Source organism: Rhynchophorus ferrugineus, unplaced genomic scaffold (genome assembly GCF_030347505.1).
Source record: "Rhynchophorus ferrugineus isolate W39M unplaced genomic scaffold, kcgeb_rfMv2 rfM10, whole genome shotgun sequence".
Lineage (NCBI taxonomy): Eukaryota > Metazoa > Arthropoda > Insecta > Coleoptera > Curculionidae > Rhynchophorus > Rhynchophorus ferrugineus.
The window spans coordinates 26,238,437-26,256,644 of record NW_027472589.1 but is presented as its reverse complement, the minus strand read 5'-3'; the positions used below and the strand labels follow the sequence as shown (position 1 = coordinate 26,256,644).

Here is an 18,208-nt window from a genome sequence, read left to right as displayed (position 1 = left end):
GAAGTACAGTAGTCCTGGTTCAGTACCCCTATACACTAGCGTCGTTAGCGGCTACTTTTTCCATTTTTCCAGCAATTCATGGATTCCATTTCGAAAGAATGATGTATCTTTTGAGGTTATACACGAAACAACATATTTTTGTAAATATATTCACTCAAGAGACTCGGCGAACTCATATATCAGAACAAGTACAACGAGATGAAATTAGTAAATCGCCTGAAAGAAGGGAAAGAGCAGTAGCTATCGATGGACAATACTTTGAATAAGTATTATAGTGCTAATAAATATTATATGAATGTATATAAAAAAATCGCAAACTGCTCTATAACGTTGACATGCAGAAGGCTTTTTCTATTAAATAAAGGTCAATGCTACGATAAAAAATTAAAGATTCTAGTGAAATATATGTTATTTCTTATTACATCAGCGGGAACATACAGATCTAAAGATCTAAGATACCAGTAAAAGTATTGGGATCTAGTTAATAATCCTCAATATATTAAGATCTGAAAAAAACATCTTTATGCTAAAGTATTCAATTACAAGGTTATACCGGTACCGTCAATTTATGTTTGTTTATTTTTTTACATTAATTTTAAAGATTAATTATAATATCTACATACCCATTCCATAGTGGGATTCACAATTGGCTATAGCAGATACGACAACCAAAGGAAAGGCTATAGAGAAAGACATGAAAGACATTTCTTTTCACTAAATCAATCGAATTTACCTCTGTTCAATTACTGTGAATGTCCCAGTCTTGAGTAGAGTTTATATTTAAATTGTTATCAAGGCATCTCAAAAACAAATTACAAATTGTTATGGTTTTTTATCATGTTTTTCATATTTAAAACAACATATTTAAAATAAAAAGATAATACAAGGCCCTTTAATTTGTGTACTAGAATACACAAAAATGTTAGTTGGTTACTTTAACTACATTTTTCATCCAGATATTTATCACATTTTAATACTAGTAGCTACTTTTTGATGTATATTTTGAGGCTATACACGAATCGATCTATTTTCTAAAAATATCTTCATAAGAAGTGAAGCGCTGACCAGTCAGGTTACGATTCATTGGTCGGAACAAGTAATAATCAGAAGCAGTAAAGTCTGGAGAATACGGCTGGTGGAGTAGCACTTTGCATTTTAATCTTTCCAAGTATGCTTTCATCGGTTTTGTAACATGGGTTCCAGCGTTATCATGCTGAAGAATATCATGGTTGTATCTTTGCTTTTATTCCGGCCGTTTTTCCCGCAGGGCTCGGCTAAAATTCATCAATATCGATTTCCATGTGTAGTTCCATCAAGTAATGCCTTCAAAACCTCGTCTTCAAGTTTTTTCGATGGGGGATGGTTTCCATAAGCTTTCTACAGCATTCGACGACTTTCGCCCGCCTTTTGCTTCAACTCGAAGTAAAAAAATTAAATTTCACTCAAATTCGATTTACTCGGTACAAATTCAGATATTTTCAAGGCACTGAAAAAATGTTTTGTTCACACTTCTACGAGATGTTGCCTACTGAAAAGGACAGCCTGTGAGTGGTGCTTCAACATGAAGATAGTCTCAAATTTACTTGATGAGATTTAATGTATAATAACGCCATTTATAGTAAATTCTTTAAAATTAATTTATAGGTCCAATATATTATACTTTAGAGGACACAAAATACCGAAATTATATGAGTTTAATACTTAAATTACTACATTATATAATGTGAAGTTTACCTTTAAAAGCATGAACATATTGAATGAAATTACGTATAGTCTATGAATGCTAGAATTTGTTTACTTAACTAGACAAATGTTAATTAAGAACAATTAATGGTACGTATAAACGAATTAATTCATGTCATAAATAATTCAAACATCTATTATAACTATGATATGTAAATATATGTCCTAATCCGTAAGGTAAAGACGATCTAGTATTCAAATAATAGTATCCAGTATCGCTGAAGAAATAACGACAGTGTTATTGTTTACGTTGTTGGAATACTTTCATAGTTTATATTTTTAACATTGTCTAGATTATACAAAACACTTTTCACATCTCAAAACAAATATTTTCTATTTTTAAAATTACTTTCTTCTATAATATATTGATATATTGAAGTAGTGAATAAAGATCTTAAAACTAGAGAACTAAAAAAACGAACTATAAATATATTTCTTCGATTTTCATTGAGGTTATGTGTCATCCCACGTACAGTCCTGTTTTGGTACTTAATGAAATATCTTTTCAATAAAAATCGTAAATCTATTCTAACATAACCTTTTAGAGATATCTCAAGTGAAATGAAAGATAATTTTTTGGGAAAGTGTAAAGTCATTTCATTAAAGAAATTATCAAGATCCCTTGGAGTTAATTAATCTCTGTCAAGTTCTTATTCATTGCTCTAAAACACTTTTTTATACTATTGTGCCTTGTAACTCTCTCTCTCTCTCTCTCTCTCTCTCTCTCTCTCTATATATATATATATATATATATATATTGATCTGTCATCCTTTATTTTACATTTGCCATTCATCAATTATCCTTCTTCTAGTTTTCTTGTTTTAAATACTTTTACATACTATTCGAACGCATGCCAAAATGAACATACAGGAAGAATGGACAAAATAAGATGAACACCAGAGATATACACAATATGTTTTTATAATGAGGTGTTGCGCCACCATTTGGTTTTAAAACAGCTGTAATTCTTCACCGAATAGTATCTGCACAATTTCCAGCAGAATATTGTGCCTTTCTTGTAATCAAACATCAGCCAATTGCTTTAAGGATGTTGGAGATGAGAATCTACTCCTCACCCTCTGCTCTAAAACTCCACATAATGGTTTTATTATGTTGAGGTCTGGCGATTGTACTGGCCAGGGAAATGTTTGATGATATTCTGGTGCTGCTCAAACTAAGACTGAATCTTTTGATTTAGTATATGTACATGAGTTTATAAAGATTGAATTTTTTATGTGATTGAATATCATGATATTGTCATCTATATTATAAAGTAATTCTATTAAGTAATCTATATTGTAAAGTATCTAGTATTCAAATAATAGTATCCAGTATCGCTGAAGAAATAACAATAGTGTTATTGATTACGTTGTTGGAACACTTCGATAGTTTATATTTTTAACATTGTCTAGATTATACGAAACACTTTTCACATCTGAAAACAAATATTTTCTATTCCTAAAATTATTTTCTTCTATAATATATTGATATATTGAAGTAGCGAATAAAGATCTTAAAACTAGAGAACTAAAAAAATGAACTATAAATATATTTCTTCGATTTTCATTGAGGTTATGTGTCATCCCATGTACAGTCCCGTTTTGGTACTTAATGAAATATCTTTTCAATGAAAATCGTAAATCTATTCTAACATAACCTTTTAGAGATATCTCAAGCGAAATGAAAGACAATGTTTTGGGAAAGTGTAAAGTCATTTCATTAAAGAAATTATCAAGATCCCTTGGAATTAATTAGTCTCTGTCAAGTTCTTATTCATTGCTCTAAAACACTTTTTTATACTATTGTGCCTTGAACCTCTCTCTCTCTATATTGATCTCTCATCCTTTATTTTACATTTGCCATTCATCAATTATTAGTTTTCTTGTTTTAATCTTTTTTCAAATTCAATATTAATTTTCCTTCTTCTTTTTTTCTTGTTTTAAATACTTTTACATACGATTCGAACGCATGCCAAAATGAACATACAGGAAGAATGGACAAAATAAGATGAACACCAGAGATATACACAATATGTTTTTATAATGAGGTGTTGCGCCACCATTTGGTTTTAAAACAGCTGTAATTCTTCACCGAATAGTATCTGCACAATTTCCAGCAGAATATTGTGCCTTTCTTGTAATAAAACATCCGCCAATTCCTTTAAGGATGTTGGAGATGAGAATCTACTCCTCACCCTCTGCTCTAAAACTCCCTATAATGGTTTTATTATGTTGAGGTCTGGCGATTGTACTGGCCAGGGAAATGTTTGATGATATTCTGATGCTGCTCAAACTAAGACTGAATCTTTTGATTTCGTATATGTACATGAGTTTATACAGACTGAATTATTTATGTGATTGAATATCATGATATTGTCATTTATATTATAAAGTAAACTGCCCCATGCTTGATTCTAGGAAGCAGTCAGTCCTGAACGTAGGCCTCTTTTGGGGTTCTCCATACATAAACCCGATTGTTTGTAGGAACACAAGTAAACGATGATTCATCGGACCACACCACATCCTTCCAATCATCAAGTGTCCCGGTTTTATCATCGTCACATCTCTTCTTCTACAGCTTAGCGCTGGCTTCCGCTAAGAGGAGTTTCGCAATCCCAGCCCATCCATGAATATTAATTTTTCGGAGCTTCCGCCCTACTATTTTTATCAAAACAGTATTACTCAAGTAAGTAATGAGTTCTGCTGTCACTTTTGCCTCGGCAGTGTTATTACACGGAATACACATTATATTATATATTAATATAACACATTATATATCAATTCCTTGTCATATGTTCTCGCAGATAGTTATTTATGGGTTTGTTTTTAACTTCCAATATCTTCTTTTCGAACTTTCTGTTATATTGTTTTAACAAAAGGTGATCTATCAATCTATTTAGCTCAGTTATAAACAGCATGCCTTTTTTAGACAGGTAGTAAGTCAGAAGAATTTTTTAGGTTGCACTAGGTATCCCTAATTGGGAAATATCCTTCTACTTGGCCATTTTAATATCATCTTTAGCCCCACTATCATTCAGTTGATTTGTGGGTTAGATCGTTTTTTGTGTGTAGATAGCTATATTATATCGGACATGAACCGCATATTATAGGAAGTAAACAAGCAGTCTATGCTTGGTTAGTTGAGCTCAGGTGCACTGAAATAAAATATCATTTTACTTTTGCTTTGTTTGGCATTTTTATTGTAAAATGGTCCGTATTTAGTCTGTATTAAGTAAATTTATCTAAGAATATTCTTTCTTTGGAAAACAATTCATCACAATGCGATTGCAATTATCAATATTTTACGATAATTATTGGAATTGAAAGTCGAAAATTATAAAATAATATCAATAAAATTATAATTGCCTCAGTAGATAGATATACCCTTTATCTACATAAAATCACTTAAAATGATACAAATAAGAAGTTTTAGTTCACGGATTGAAAACGTTAATCAAAACAAAAGAAATATATCAAAGTTGATGTCTATTATGGTATATTTCAGTAATCGAAGAAACAGCATCGATATATTTAATTATGATTATTCATTTATTATTGATGTAATTCCTTTGAATTTTTTTTTTCAGACCACCAATGTTCCCTAAACGTTCCTTTGTCTAGAAAATAGTATAAATAAAACAAATAACCATTAACTTAATAAACAATAAACAGAACATGATGAAATTTAATAAAATGCGCATACGCAAAACGAGCTAATCATATAGGACATCTTGTTCGCTATGAACTTATGCTGTAGTCTATAAAAGCACTAGCGGTTGTAAGGAATTAAAACAGAGCGTAGAAAAATTAAATAATAATAGAAATATTTTAATATAAATGTATATTTAATTAATTTTCTGTCTGTACACTCGCTGTGCCTCCTTTCCGTGAAAATAAAATCGTTTTCTAGGAAATTCATTGCTTTTGTTTTAAAATATATACGTTTCATAACCTATAATAATGAGCAACAATGCGATTTTTGTCTTACCATATATTTATCTCAATAATACTAGTAGTATCACTATAACATAGCAACGCAGTTAAAATTTAAAACAAACACCAGCTCTACTAAGGCAAATAGATTTAGGATTATAAATATCTCTACCATCACATCATATACCAAAGGGTAATGTCATATGTTGGAAATTGTAGATAATTATATTTATTTTATAAGAGACAATGAACATATTTTTAAGTGCACAGATAAAGCTTAAACAATTCTTATGCACACAATATACTTTCAAACAATATATTTAAAATTAAATATTACATTGACAAATGAGCAAAAAAACATAAACAGGTTTTATGTAGGATTATTAATATAATTTATTTTTTACACAATAAATAATATAGAAACATAGATCAGGTTTTAATAAAGCAATAAAAATAATGTCATGCTAATCAAAAGTGATAGCATAACACAACGCTTACTTGAATAATACTGTTTCGACAAAAACAGTATAGCAGGAGCTCCACAAAGCTAACACCAATGCTAATCTGCGAAAGAAGTTTTGCAAAAATGGTTGGAAGAATCACTGGCCGAATTACTGCGAATTAATATGTCAATATCCTTAATGATGAAGTTCTTACTATGCCTAGCATAATACATGCGAAACACAGCCATAAAAAGTTTAAACTTAGTTTGTGTAAGTTTGAAAATATCATCAAACATCTCCCTGTCCGGCAGAACTAACCCATTATGCGAACTTTTAGACTAGAGAATAAGGAGTACATTTCAATGATGTTGGCTCACTGAAACAACTGACAGATATTCTGATATAAGAATGAGAAACATTATGTTCGACTATTCAAACAGTCTAGGAATATATGCCGGAAATAAAAAGCCTCTTTAAATTATAGATGACTGATTACCTAAATATTAGTACAATAGGTCAATTGAAAAGTCCCTGACCCGACACATTGATGGCACTATTAGAACTAAATCCATATGTTTTTTAGTTAACCCTAACCCTCAAAAGATGCGTATATAAATTAGACAGCTGTTGGATCATTAGTTTGCGAATTATTTTCAATGAAGCAACTTTTGTTATTGTGAAAAAAATGGATAAAAAGGAATTTCGCGTGTTGATAAAATATTGATTTTTAAAGGGAAAAATACAGTTAATGCAAAAACTTGGCTTGATGCCGAGTTTCCGGACACTGTCCGAAGAAAATCAACCATCAAGGATTGGTATACTAAGTTTAGACGAAATGAGCACCGAAGACGGCGTTCGCAGTCGGCGCCCAAAAGAGGTTGTTACCGACGAAAACATTAAAAAAATCCACAAAATGATTTTCAAAGGCCGTAAATTAAAATTGAAAGAAATAGCAGACACTCTAAAGATATCAACTGAACGTGTACATCATTTCATTCACGAATATTTGGGTATGAATATATGTGTAAAATGGGTGCTGCACGAGCTCACTTTTGACCAAAAACAACGACGAATTGATGATTCGAAGCAGTGTTTGAAGATGATCAAGGGTAATAAACTAGATTTTTGCGTCGATATATGACAATGGATGAAACATGGCTCCATCATTTCACCCCGAAATCCAATCGACAGTCATCCAAGTGGACTGTACACAATGAACTCGCTCCAAAGCGTGGTAAAAACGCAACAGGCGCCTGGCGGGCAATGTTATGGCATCTGTATTTTGGAATGCGCATGGAATAATTTTCATTGACTACCTTGAAAAAGGAACCACCATCAACAACGACTATTACATAGCGTTATTGGACCGTTTGAAGGACGAAATCATCGAAAAACGGTTGCATTTGAAAAAAAAAAGTCAATGTTGCTTCACCAAGACAATGCACCGTGTCACAAGTCAGTGAAGACCATGGCAAAAATGCATGAATTAAGCTTCGAATTGCTTCCTTATCCACTGTATTCTCCAGATCTGGCCTCCACGACTATTTCCTGTTCTCAGATCTCAAAAGAATTCTCGCTGGGAAGAAATTTTCGCCGAATAAATAAGTGATTGCCGATACTGAGGCCTATATTCAAGCAAAGGACAAATCGTACTACAAAAATTGTATCGAAAAGTTGGAATGTCGCTACAACCAGTGTATCACCCTTGAAGGGAATAATATTAAATAAAAAAAAATAATTAAAAAAAATGTGCTTTATTGTGGTAGGCGGGGGACTTTTCAGTTGACGTGTTACATCTCCATTTCGAGATGGAAAATAGGCATTTGGCACTTAACCACCAAAATCCTCCAAAAATGAACCCAAATTCAGAGGAGCCAAACGAAGAAGAAATTATCAGACATGTTAAAAGACTAAAAAGGTACCAGGTAAAGACGAAATTGTAGCAGAACTCTTGAAGTCAATCGGTCCGGAAAATGTAAGGGATATCACATTGATCATGCAAAACATTTAGCAAACTGAAAAGATTCCTGATGATGGTAGTGCCTTGATCCATTCACTACATAAGAAGGGAGGCCAAAGTTTATGTAAATCATAGGAATTTCCCTTTTGCCAATAACCCACAAAATGTTCTCGCAATGCCTCCTGGGCCGAAAACAACAACTTGAATACAAATTTGATGAAAATCCAGCAGGTTTCAGACCAGGCATATCTTGTCCAGAAAAAAATATTAAGTTTAAAATTAATTATCAGACAACAGAAAATCAATACATAGTATAAAACAAAGTCGCCTTTTCTGTCCCTATATCCCTATGTGCGCTTAAATCTTTAAAACTACGCAACGGATTTTGATGCGGTTTTTTTCAATAGATAGAGTGATTCAAGAGGAAGGTTTATGTGTATAATACATGCATAATATACTAAGGCAACATTGCTAATTTTAGAGGTTTCTAACGTGATGTCGTAAATTAACCTATTTTTTAGGCTTATTTAGCAATTAGCAAAAACGCTGCCTAACCCTACGAGTTAGATCAAATTAAAGTACTACAGTATTGTACACCATAAAAAGGTCTACAAAAAAGTCCGCGATGGTATATGTTTATCTTTTAGGGATAACCCACATTAACCATTTTTATTGTTTACTTTTTACGTGAGAAAATGGCTTATTTACGAAGCTATTTTAAGCAATACGGCATTAATCCTTATCGAATTAAGTACCTTAAATACAGTGTGAAATTAATATAGATCAATATGGTTCCTTAGAGCATGTAAATTAAACAAATATTTTCGGAGATATTACAAATTCAAAATTTGCGTTTAAAAATGTGTAATGTAATAAAAATTTTATGAATTTAGATACTCCAAAGATAGCGGGAAATCTTCATAGTAAGTATAGGGGAAGAGGAATTGTTTTACTCCAAATTTAATGCGTGCAGGCCAAGGGCAGTAATGAATGAACCAAAAATACTGGATCGATTTTAATCATGTTTTCATTGAGTGACATAGGCATATATATTTTATGCCCTTGCAAAGTCGGAGCGGGCCGCTATGTTTTTATATACAACGTTCATATTTTTTCTGTAGTGTATTTAATTTAGTATCAGCATTGCACCCGTGCGAAGCCTGGGCGGGTCGCTATATTATAATAAGAAAGTCGTCTGTACATTTGTGAGAGTGGCGCAAAATAAAGACAAACTTTAAAATTGACCAATCAATCAAATCAGGAAGAATAAAAATAACGATATACTGTTTGATTTTTGCAGATGATCTGGCGAAGAAGTAATTTTCAAAATTTCATTAAAAAAAATAATGTTTATGACGAGCAATAAATTAGCACCAAAATTTTTAGAAACTAAATACGACAAAATCCAAAGTGTTTCTCATTTAAAATATTTGGCTGATATGTTTCGCTGTCAAAATATGGATACAGCTTTTAGATTTACAAAAGAAATCTTCAACAAAAAATGTATCTCTAAATATACAGAACTGAGACATTACAATACTGTGGTCAAGCTAGGGTGCTTTAGGGAGCTGAAGCTCACAGTTTGAACAGAAAGAGGGGCATTGGAGAAATCCAAAAGAAAAGTTATTAGAATAAGGAACATACAGACTAAGGGCAAATAAAGAAGTGGATAAGCTAAGTCATATATATTCGGATTTAAAAAAAATGTGGCTTAAGGTTTTATGGGCATATTAAAAGTATGGAACCAAGCAGATTGACCAGAAAGGTGGTGAAATTATATAAAGCGCGCAGTAAGATTAAGATTGAAACAATGAAATGGATCGCTGCAATGAAGAAGAATCTGAAGGGCGCCAAACCAACACAAGAAGTATAGGATCCCAAGAAACCAGACAGAGAAACCCAGAAAAAACATGGAACCAGGTGGTTAGATGTATGAAAAAGAGCCCATTCCGAGAGAATGAAATAAATATGGGCCGAAAGAAGAGGAGAATATACTGAAATGTCAATTTGTTGCACTTCGCGTTTTCCAATAGGACCCAGGCATGGGTAATAATAATATATCTGTATTTTTAATAAAATAAGAATAATTTTTCACCTCTAGAAACTAATTTTATCGTATTTTTAAACTGAATAAGTATTTTTTGTTAAAATACACTATGTCCTGTCCGACATGTTTCTAACCTTTGCAGTACATTAAATCATAAAAAAATAAACTGATTAGTAAATACATATATCGCTATGATCCGAATCACAGAGATTTTTGTTCTTTCTGCAGAAAACATTGAAATATAGATTATAAACTTAAACGGGCACACTCGTAGCCATGATCTCAGTGTACTGGCACACCACTAGGCCGCCAATAAAAAGATTACAGATTTCTTTCTTTGGATTTGAATTATTAATGTATTTCATTTTGTAAAATATAACGTGGGCGTTTGTCAAGTAAAGGTTCTATCAGAATGCATCTTTTGTCAAAAGTCCTGCTTTCAGCTAGAAATGTCTTGATAACGTAAACAATGATAAACTTAAGGGGCTCTCTTGGCAATATTTATATATGCATATAAGTGTTTGCTTTTTGCATTTTAGAGCAGAAGAGTATAGACCCAAATATGGCAGACCACTCTTTAGCAAAAATGTTATTCCTAGTTGCAACCGAAATAGTGTAAAAAGAAAGTACAATTACTTTCGAAATAAAGATAACTCAATACTTAAAATTATATTATGTCTTTATGTAAATCACCTAGAAGTAGACGAATATGTGCCTTCAATCCAATATGTGCCCTTTTTTATTGTTTTGTTAATTTTTATTTAATAGAATCTAGAGGTCAGATACTATCTGCAGTTAATGTTACTCGACAATTTATGTTAACTTCAAAAAACCCAGCATTATACTAAGTAGTTTCTGTTTCTGAAGAAAACAGTAGAATAAATAGAATAGTATCAGAAAAGAGATTGGAAAATATTTTTGAATCACCAGAAGCCAACTATGAAGAGGATATTCAGAAGGAGGTTTGGATAACTTTTTTTATAAGCGACGTGGTAATTGGCAACTGATCTACAACAGCCTTCACTTATATTATTGTTATATAATAATAATAAAAAAGAAAAGGAGGTTTCGCAATCAAAATTGTAACATGTAGCTAGTATCCTGGATGTAATATCATAAATGTATTTTATTCTTATTTTCGAATCCCCCCGTATTAAATAAACCAGTTTTGCGGGACCTCTGGTGGCATGGCAGAGCATAATTTGGTCACAGTCTTATACAGGGAAGATCGCATTCTAAGTCTGCATATTTTGTCTTTCTGTTAATGCATGGATTATCCCGATCCTGATGATGAAACCTATAACGATTGCAAAACGTTGCCGAGTTGTTACCGATAAATGTGGCTTCAATCTGGGAGTCTAAACTGTACATAATAAATTAAGTGTTTTATTAAAATTCTACCCCAACATATATATATATATATATATGTATATATATATATATATATATCATATTTTAAAGATTTACTACTTAAAGAGTCGAGTTTTCGATATCCTTCAATATCCAAATTAGCCTAGTTAAGAGTACATCTCTAAAATTCTGACGAAAAACCTAGTAATCATCATTATTGGCATATTATATACTTGTTGTTGGGTTTGTATTAGTAGTTGTGTTAAAATAATCACATATAACATGAAAATCACTCTATGAGTTATCTTTACATCAATATTTATGATGGCGTCTGTTCGGATATTACTATTTTCGTTTAACAAATATCCTCTCTTTCTACACTATCTTAATAAATTAAGCAATATTTTATTGTTACATAAAATTATAATGAAATATACGGAATTAATATGAAATTATCTGATAAAAAAATCCATAGCCTTATCAACAGAATGAAATGTATAAAAGCGGAAGGAACAATTGCTATTTTATACTGTTTCATTTAAGACAAGAAAGAAGATGAACACCTACACAGTAATTTGTATCCTTTTTTCATTTGCGTTCTGCAAATCCGATTTGGAACAAAGAGGTAAGCATATACTATGTCGATTCATTTAAATAATTATAATTAGTAAGTATTTCTTATTGAAATCATTGACATAACCCATCGTTTAAAAAAATTAAATATGATTATAACAAATATACATTTAGTATAATTATTTTTACAGAATGACGAATGACTTACTGTTGTTCTATTATCTTTTGAACATAACCTAGACAATTAGAATGTTGAGTAATATTATTCTTAATATTTTATTAGAAAATGTTATATCATAGGGTATAATAAAAACATATTAGTAGAATACATAGAATACAAGATAATTATGGTTCATTTATCTAATGAATTTTATGCGTTTTCAATCTTTAATATATACATAATTTAGATTTAATAGATCAAAACAGCCATTTCGTGGCCATTTTGAGTATCATTTGCACCCGTATCTTCTGAATGATACGGTTTCTACTCAACTTTCCATGGTATCGGTTTCAGTCGTTTCACAATTGTTGATGACTCTAAATTTCAGAGACGTTGAGCTATTAAAATTGGACTTTTACCCACAGCTGCAAGCTTCTGTCACTATGTTAATTAACGACAACTTCAGTCAGCCTTTGATGGCCCTAACTAAGAATTTTTTTAAGCTCGAATGTTTCATAATGGGAATAGTTTATAGTTTAGGATCTTTGAGAACCTTCAATCTACTTTCACTAAAATTACAGCTTCATTTACGATACTTTTGTCCGAAGTCTACTTAACTACACCAAGAATTGCTTCGAATAACTGGGAAACAATTGCTAAAACAGATTGGCGTTAGATCTGTTCTTGATAACTTATTTAATTCAGATTAATTGGATTAATATATGTGAAAAAAATATTTCCTATGATGAAAAAAGCGGTGACTTATTAAAGGGCTATGCATGCACTGACGATTTAAATGTATTCGAATTCATTACAAACATGCACAGCACATCGTCTCGTTTTTGAATAATCATAGTCAGGTCCGATACAAGTGGCATGACATAATATGATAGCCCTGTGATCGAAATTCAACCACAATTTAGGAAGTTTTGATAACCTTTTTAAATTTAAGATCGGAAATGTATTTGATATATAACATTAATTAGTGTAACAAATGTCTGTATATTAAAATAAATGCAAGCCATCTCAAGAACTGACACTCACTAACCTATTTTAAATGGCATTTAATTCAATCTAATTACAATTAAGAATTAATAAGTTTAAATTACTACATCACTGAACATTATAACAAAAGTATCATAAGTAAAATTATTTTCAGAACTGCAACAACTTCAGAGCATCAAATATAAGTATATATGACTCTTATTTACATTTATAATGTATACACACTGAATGATTATAATCATAAACATTGAATATTAAATGAAGTGATACCTATTTGTATATTAATTAAAACAATAACAAACACCATTAGGCACTTCATATTTTACAATTTAGAAATCATATTAAAATAATGAATTTATAATAATTAAATGAACTATTCACTTCTCAAAACTTAGGTCTATAAAATAAATAACTTCAATAAATGATAAACGGTTCAAAGAATTAATTGACATATAGTCATACATATTTTATTGCAATATTCGTTAAACATCTTAATATTTACCATTGCTCTAAAATATATATCAAATTACTGTTTATAACTTTTACATATATTTTTCACCTAAAATAAATATTGAAAACAGTAAAATTGAATAAAAAACCATGCTTATTTGACAAAAGAATCGTTTCTTATCTGGTTTGAGTTCACCAGATATCAAATGAATAAAAAATCGTAAGATTAAAAATGGATTGATTGTTGTTTATATTATGAACCTAAAAAAGCCGCTTTCGAAAATCTAAATATCTTGTAAACAGAGCACCAACCATTCTCGTTATTCTTGAATATTATTAATTCATATTAAGATGAAATCTTCATATATGTCGTGTTTTTCTTTCATAGCTGAATATACCATCCGATAAAACGGATACATTAATTTGTTGTTTCTACAGATAATGTAAATTGTAACTTTATATGATTATACTTTTCTCAATCGTTAAACCATAACTACCATAACTCTGTAATAGTTCTAGCAATACGGGAATAACCATGAGTAAAACAACATCTTAAACCACACTGTTTAAAATTAAATAAAATAATTTAATAATCTCTTAACTCAAGATAATAATCTTAATCTCTTAATAATAATCTCTTAAGATTGATTTGCGCTACAGGGCTTACCAATTTAAGTCACAACCTAAAGTTACACGTTCGTAGTCGATTTACGTGCAACGAAAACGGTGAATAATCTATCATATTAAAATTAGAGGCCGCGGACAGGCCAGGCCGACCCAGGTCCAATGAAAATAGAGCCTAAAATATTTTTTATATATCATGTGTATTCCTGGTTACTTGATTTAGACGTCGTTTTATTGGAATTTACTTATTTGTAGGGCTTATTATACAAACATTTTAGCATCTCGGTGAGCAAAATTTTTGCTAAGCCTATTAATATATAGATATTTACCGAAATTACCTAATAACATCATTATGTTTAGATATAAGCCCTGATGTGGTAGAGCTCAACGCACTGAGGACAATAACCGACCAAATTAATGGATTGAATACGAAATCTGCAATACAACAAAGGATCCTATTTTATGATAATTCGGCCATATATTTTTACGTTTACACTCAATCCTCGACCAGTGGCACTAAACTCACCTACGACGAAAGCAGCCTGCTGAGCTCTGTGGACGGCTTCAGCACGGATCTCCGGACCGTGTTTATAATACACGGTTGGACGGACAATTACGAGTCAGACGTGAACACATTGATAAGGGCTGCTCTTCTAACTTACGACGACGTCAACATCATCTCGGTGGATTGGTCCAGTTACTCGCGTCTACTGTACTCACTCTCGGTATCGAGTGTCCCGAATGTTGGCGAAACCATTGGATTGTTCATAGAATCCTTACTGTCCTACTATAGCTATTCACCCGACGACATTATCCTCATCGGACACAGTCTGGGCGCCCACGTGGCAGGCTTCGCCGGCAAGAAACTGAACGGTACTCTAGGAGTGATCGTCGGATTGGATCCGGCCGGACCGCTCTATTTCGAGAGCAGTACCAGCAGGTTAAACGTCGGAGATGCTCAGTACGTTCAGGCCATCCATACGGATTCATCCCTTTTCGGAGTCAATTACGCTTTGGGCAACATCGATTTCTGGCCCAACGGAGGAAACACGCAACCGGGATGCTTGTTATTAGCCAATACTTGTTCCCATTGGAGATCGTTCATTTTCATGGCCGAATCAATCGGTGATAATCAGTTCTATGCCAGAGAGTGCGACTCTTATGACGATTATATTGGAGGGGGCTGCGCTAGTAACACACTGGCTCTAATGGGTGGTTTGAACTTTAACACCAGGTGAGAATTAAGTTATTTTTCGTAATATTATCAATAATAATGATGTTTTTGTTTTAGTCTGACCGGCAACTTCTACCTGAAGACAAGTTCATCTTCGCCATACGGATTAGGAAACATTTACGGTGATTAAATAAGATATCATGTTATTAATGTTGCTAGTTAAGGTATTATGTATTATAAGATATGATGTAAATTTAGTTTATATAATATATTAAAATATTATTAAAATATGCAGCTCTAATTTTAAACCCAGGGCGTAAAATATAATTTATACATAAATAAAACTATTTAATATTCTAAACACATAAAAACAGAGATCAAAATCATCAGCTATTCACACAATAAATGGCAAACTATATAAAATAATTCTAACGGGAAACGATATTTTATTGTCGGGTAACAGTTCTGAAAACGAAATAAAAATGTGCCTGATGAAATTAAAAATACACATGAAATATACGAATTATTGGTGATTATAATGCTAGATACTTCAAATGTCAGATAATAAGTATAATAATGCTGACAGTTAATATTACTGGCAGTTAATATTACTGGCAGTTAATAGTACGAGTAATTAAATATACTGACGGATCAGAGTACGGGTAAAGAATAGTAACTACAAGCAATGGTACTGATAATGTATGGCATTGATAATATACACATAACAGGCAATACTCTCGCACGCTTCACCCCTTTACTGACGATTGCAAACCAAGTGTCGTCCATGCAGTAGCTAAAGCGCTGAATGCTTTAAATCTGGAGAATCTATTGGAGATATATACTGTTCAAATATCTACATATTGTTTTGGCAGCATTTTGTTAAATGTATATATCAAGCCCTGTACAGAGCATATTTGTTTTTCTTCCAAAGAACGCTCACCTGGTCCATTATTGAATGTTTTTTATCGAAATCAAAACTGGATATTTTACGTTTGAATTTTATTAATAAGTATTGTCTTGTCTGTAGGGTCCCTAGTTGGTTGACACATTCGAAATAATTCCTGCTGGGTAGTTTAAACCTTTAATTATGCGTGTAATCACTCTTTTCTTGTTATGGTCTAAAACCAGGCTGTGGAATTCGTGAAGCATACCCTGACATGGAGATTCGCCTTGGAGTGACGAGTTGGATCAGATTATGTGGGACTGCCTTTGGGCTTATTAATACACTAAGCCGAAACCGCCGCACAGCTGACCACTATATATACTATATCCTATATATCATATAACCTATATGACAGGTCAATTGAAAAGTCTCCGGCCTACAACACATAAAAACACTTTTTTGGCCAAATTAATTTTTTTATTCAACATAATTCCCTTCAAGAGTGACATACTGATTATAGCGATCGTACAACATTTCGATACCATTTTTGTAGTACGTAGTTTTTCAGCGATTTCGTCCTTCAAACGGTCCAATAACGCTATGTAATAGTCGCTGTTGATGGTCCTTCCTTTTTCAAGGTAGTTAATGAAAATTATTCCATGCGCATCCCAAAATACAGACGCTATAACCTTGCCGGCCGACTGTTGCGTTTCCCCACGCTTTGGAATGGGTTCAAAAAAAAAAATGGGGAAATATGAAATGGGAATTCGTAACGCAAAAACTCTTTTTTATTACGCTTGTTCATCTTCAAACACTGCTCCGAATCATCAACTCGTCGTTTTTTTTTTTGGTTAAAAGTGAGTTCGCGCGGCACTCACTGAGTGTTCGTAGTTTATACAGAGCTTTCTCATACCCAAATATACGTGAATGAAACGATGATGTACACGTTCTGCTGATATCTTTAGAATGCCTGCTGTTTCAATTTCAATTTACGGTCATTCAAAATAATTTCATGAATTTTTTAAATTTTCGTCGGTAACAACCTCTTTTGGGAGTCCACTGCGTTCACCTTCTTCGGTGCCCATTTCACCACGTCTAAACTTAGCATACCAATCCTTGATGGTTGATTTTCCTGGGACAGTGTGCGGAAACAAGCCAAATCAAGCCAAGTTTCTGCTTCAACTGTTAATTTTCCCTTCAAAAAACAATATTTTAACACGCGAAATTCCTTTTTATTCATTTTTTTCACAATAACAAAAGTTGCTTCACTCAAAATGCTATAATTCACAGACTAATGATCCGACAGCTGTCAAATTTATACAAGCATCTTTGGAGGGTTAATGCTAAATAAAAAATATATGGATTTAATTCTAGTAGCGCCATCTATAAGTCAGGCCGAGGACTTTTCAATTGACCTGTTATATACCCATAACTACAACTGTTACTTCATTAAGTTTGGGAATATGGTACCCGCCTTAACACACACTATTGGGTGCTGTCGTATGGGGGCAAAAGTTATGACTTCAGAGACGGATGATATCGTTGCAGCCTGAAAAAAGGGAGATTAGCGGTGCCGCGGTGCTAAGCCCCCAGCATGTCGACCAGCTCGCGAGCAAGCGCGTCTGCAGAAGAACTACTACGTCTACTTTGAATAACTCAACAGTGTTCAACTTGTTCCTCTAGTTATTCCATGGTTTTTTTTAACGATATCCATTAATTCAATTTGAGTTATAGTGATAACCAGACAAGTAGTAAAAGGTAAGCCCGAAATCTATCTCAAATGCCAGGTTCCATATTCTAGATATACAAAAGGTAAACAGGACACACAAATATAATAAATAAATTCCTATATATTTGTGCATA

At 32.4% G+C, this 18,208-nt stretch overlaps 2 protein-coding genes across 4 annotated transcripts in view; one reads left to right on the top strand and one right to left on the bottom strand.

Moving 5' to 3' along the window:
- LOC143203940 (pancreatic triacylglycerol lipase-like) overlaps positions 1-18,208 on the bottom strand; it is a 60,922-nt gene that overhangs the window by 22,843 nt on the left and 19,871 nt on the right. The window lies entirely within an intron of this gene.
- Positions 12,020-15,720, top strand: LOC143204217 (pancreatic triacylglycerol lipase-like). The gene is made up of 3 exons (XM_076416724.1): positions 12,020-12,101; positions 14,649-15,522; positions 15,580-15,720. The coding sequence occupies exons 1-3, from the start codon at positions 12,032-12,034 to the stop codon at positions 15,650-15,652; spliced, it is 1,017 nt and encodes a 338-aa protein (XP_076272839.1). The 5' UTR covers positions 12,020-12,031; the 3' UTR covers positions 15,653-15,720.

Bases quoted from the DNA above. Each gene is read 5' to 3' on its own strand.
- LOC143204217 (XM_076416724.1), top strand. From the start codon at position 12,032: ATGAACACCTACACAGTAATTTGTATCCTTTTTTCATTTGCGTTCTGC. The intron at 12,102-14,648 runs GTAAGCATATAC...CATTATGTTTAG, and splicing joins ATCCGATTTGGAACAAAGAG to ATATAAGCCCTGATGTGGTA. The intron at 15,523-15,579 runs GTGAGAATTAAG...TTTTTGTTTTAG, and splicing joins GGTTTGAACTTTAACACCAG to TCTGACCGGCAACTTCTACC.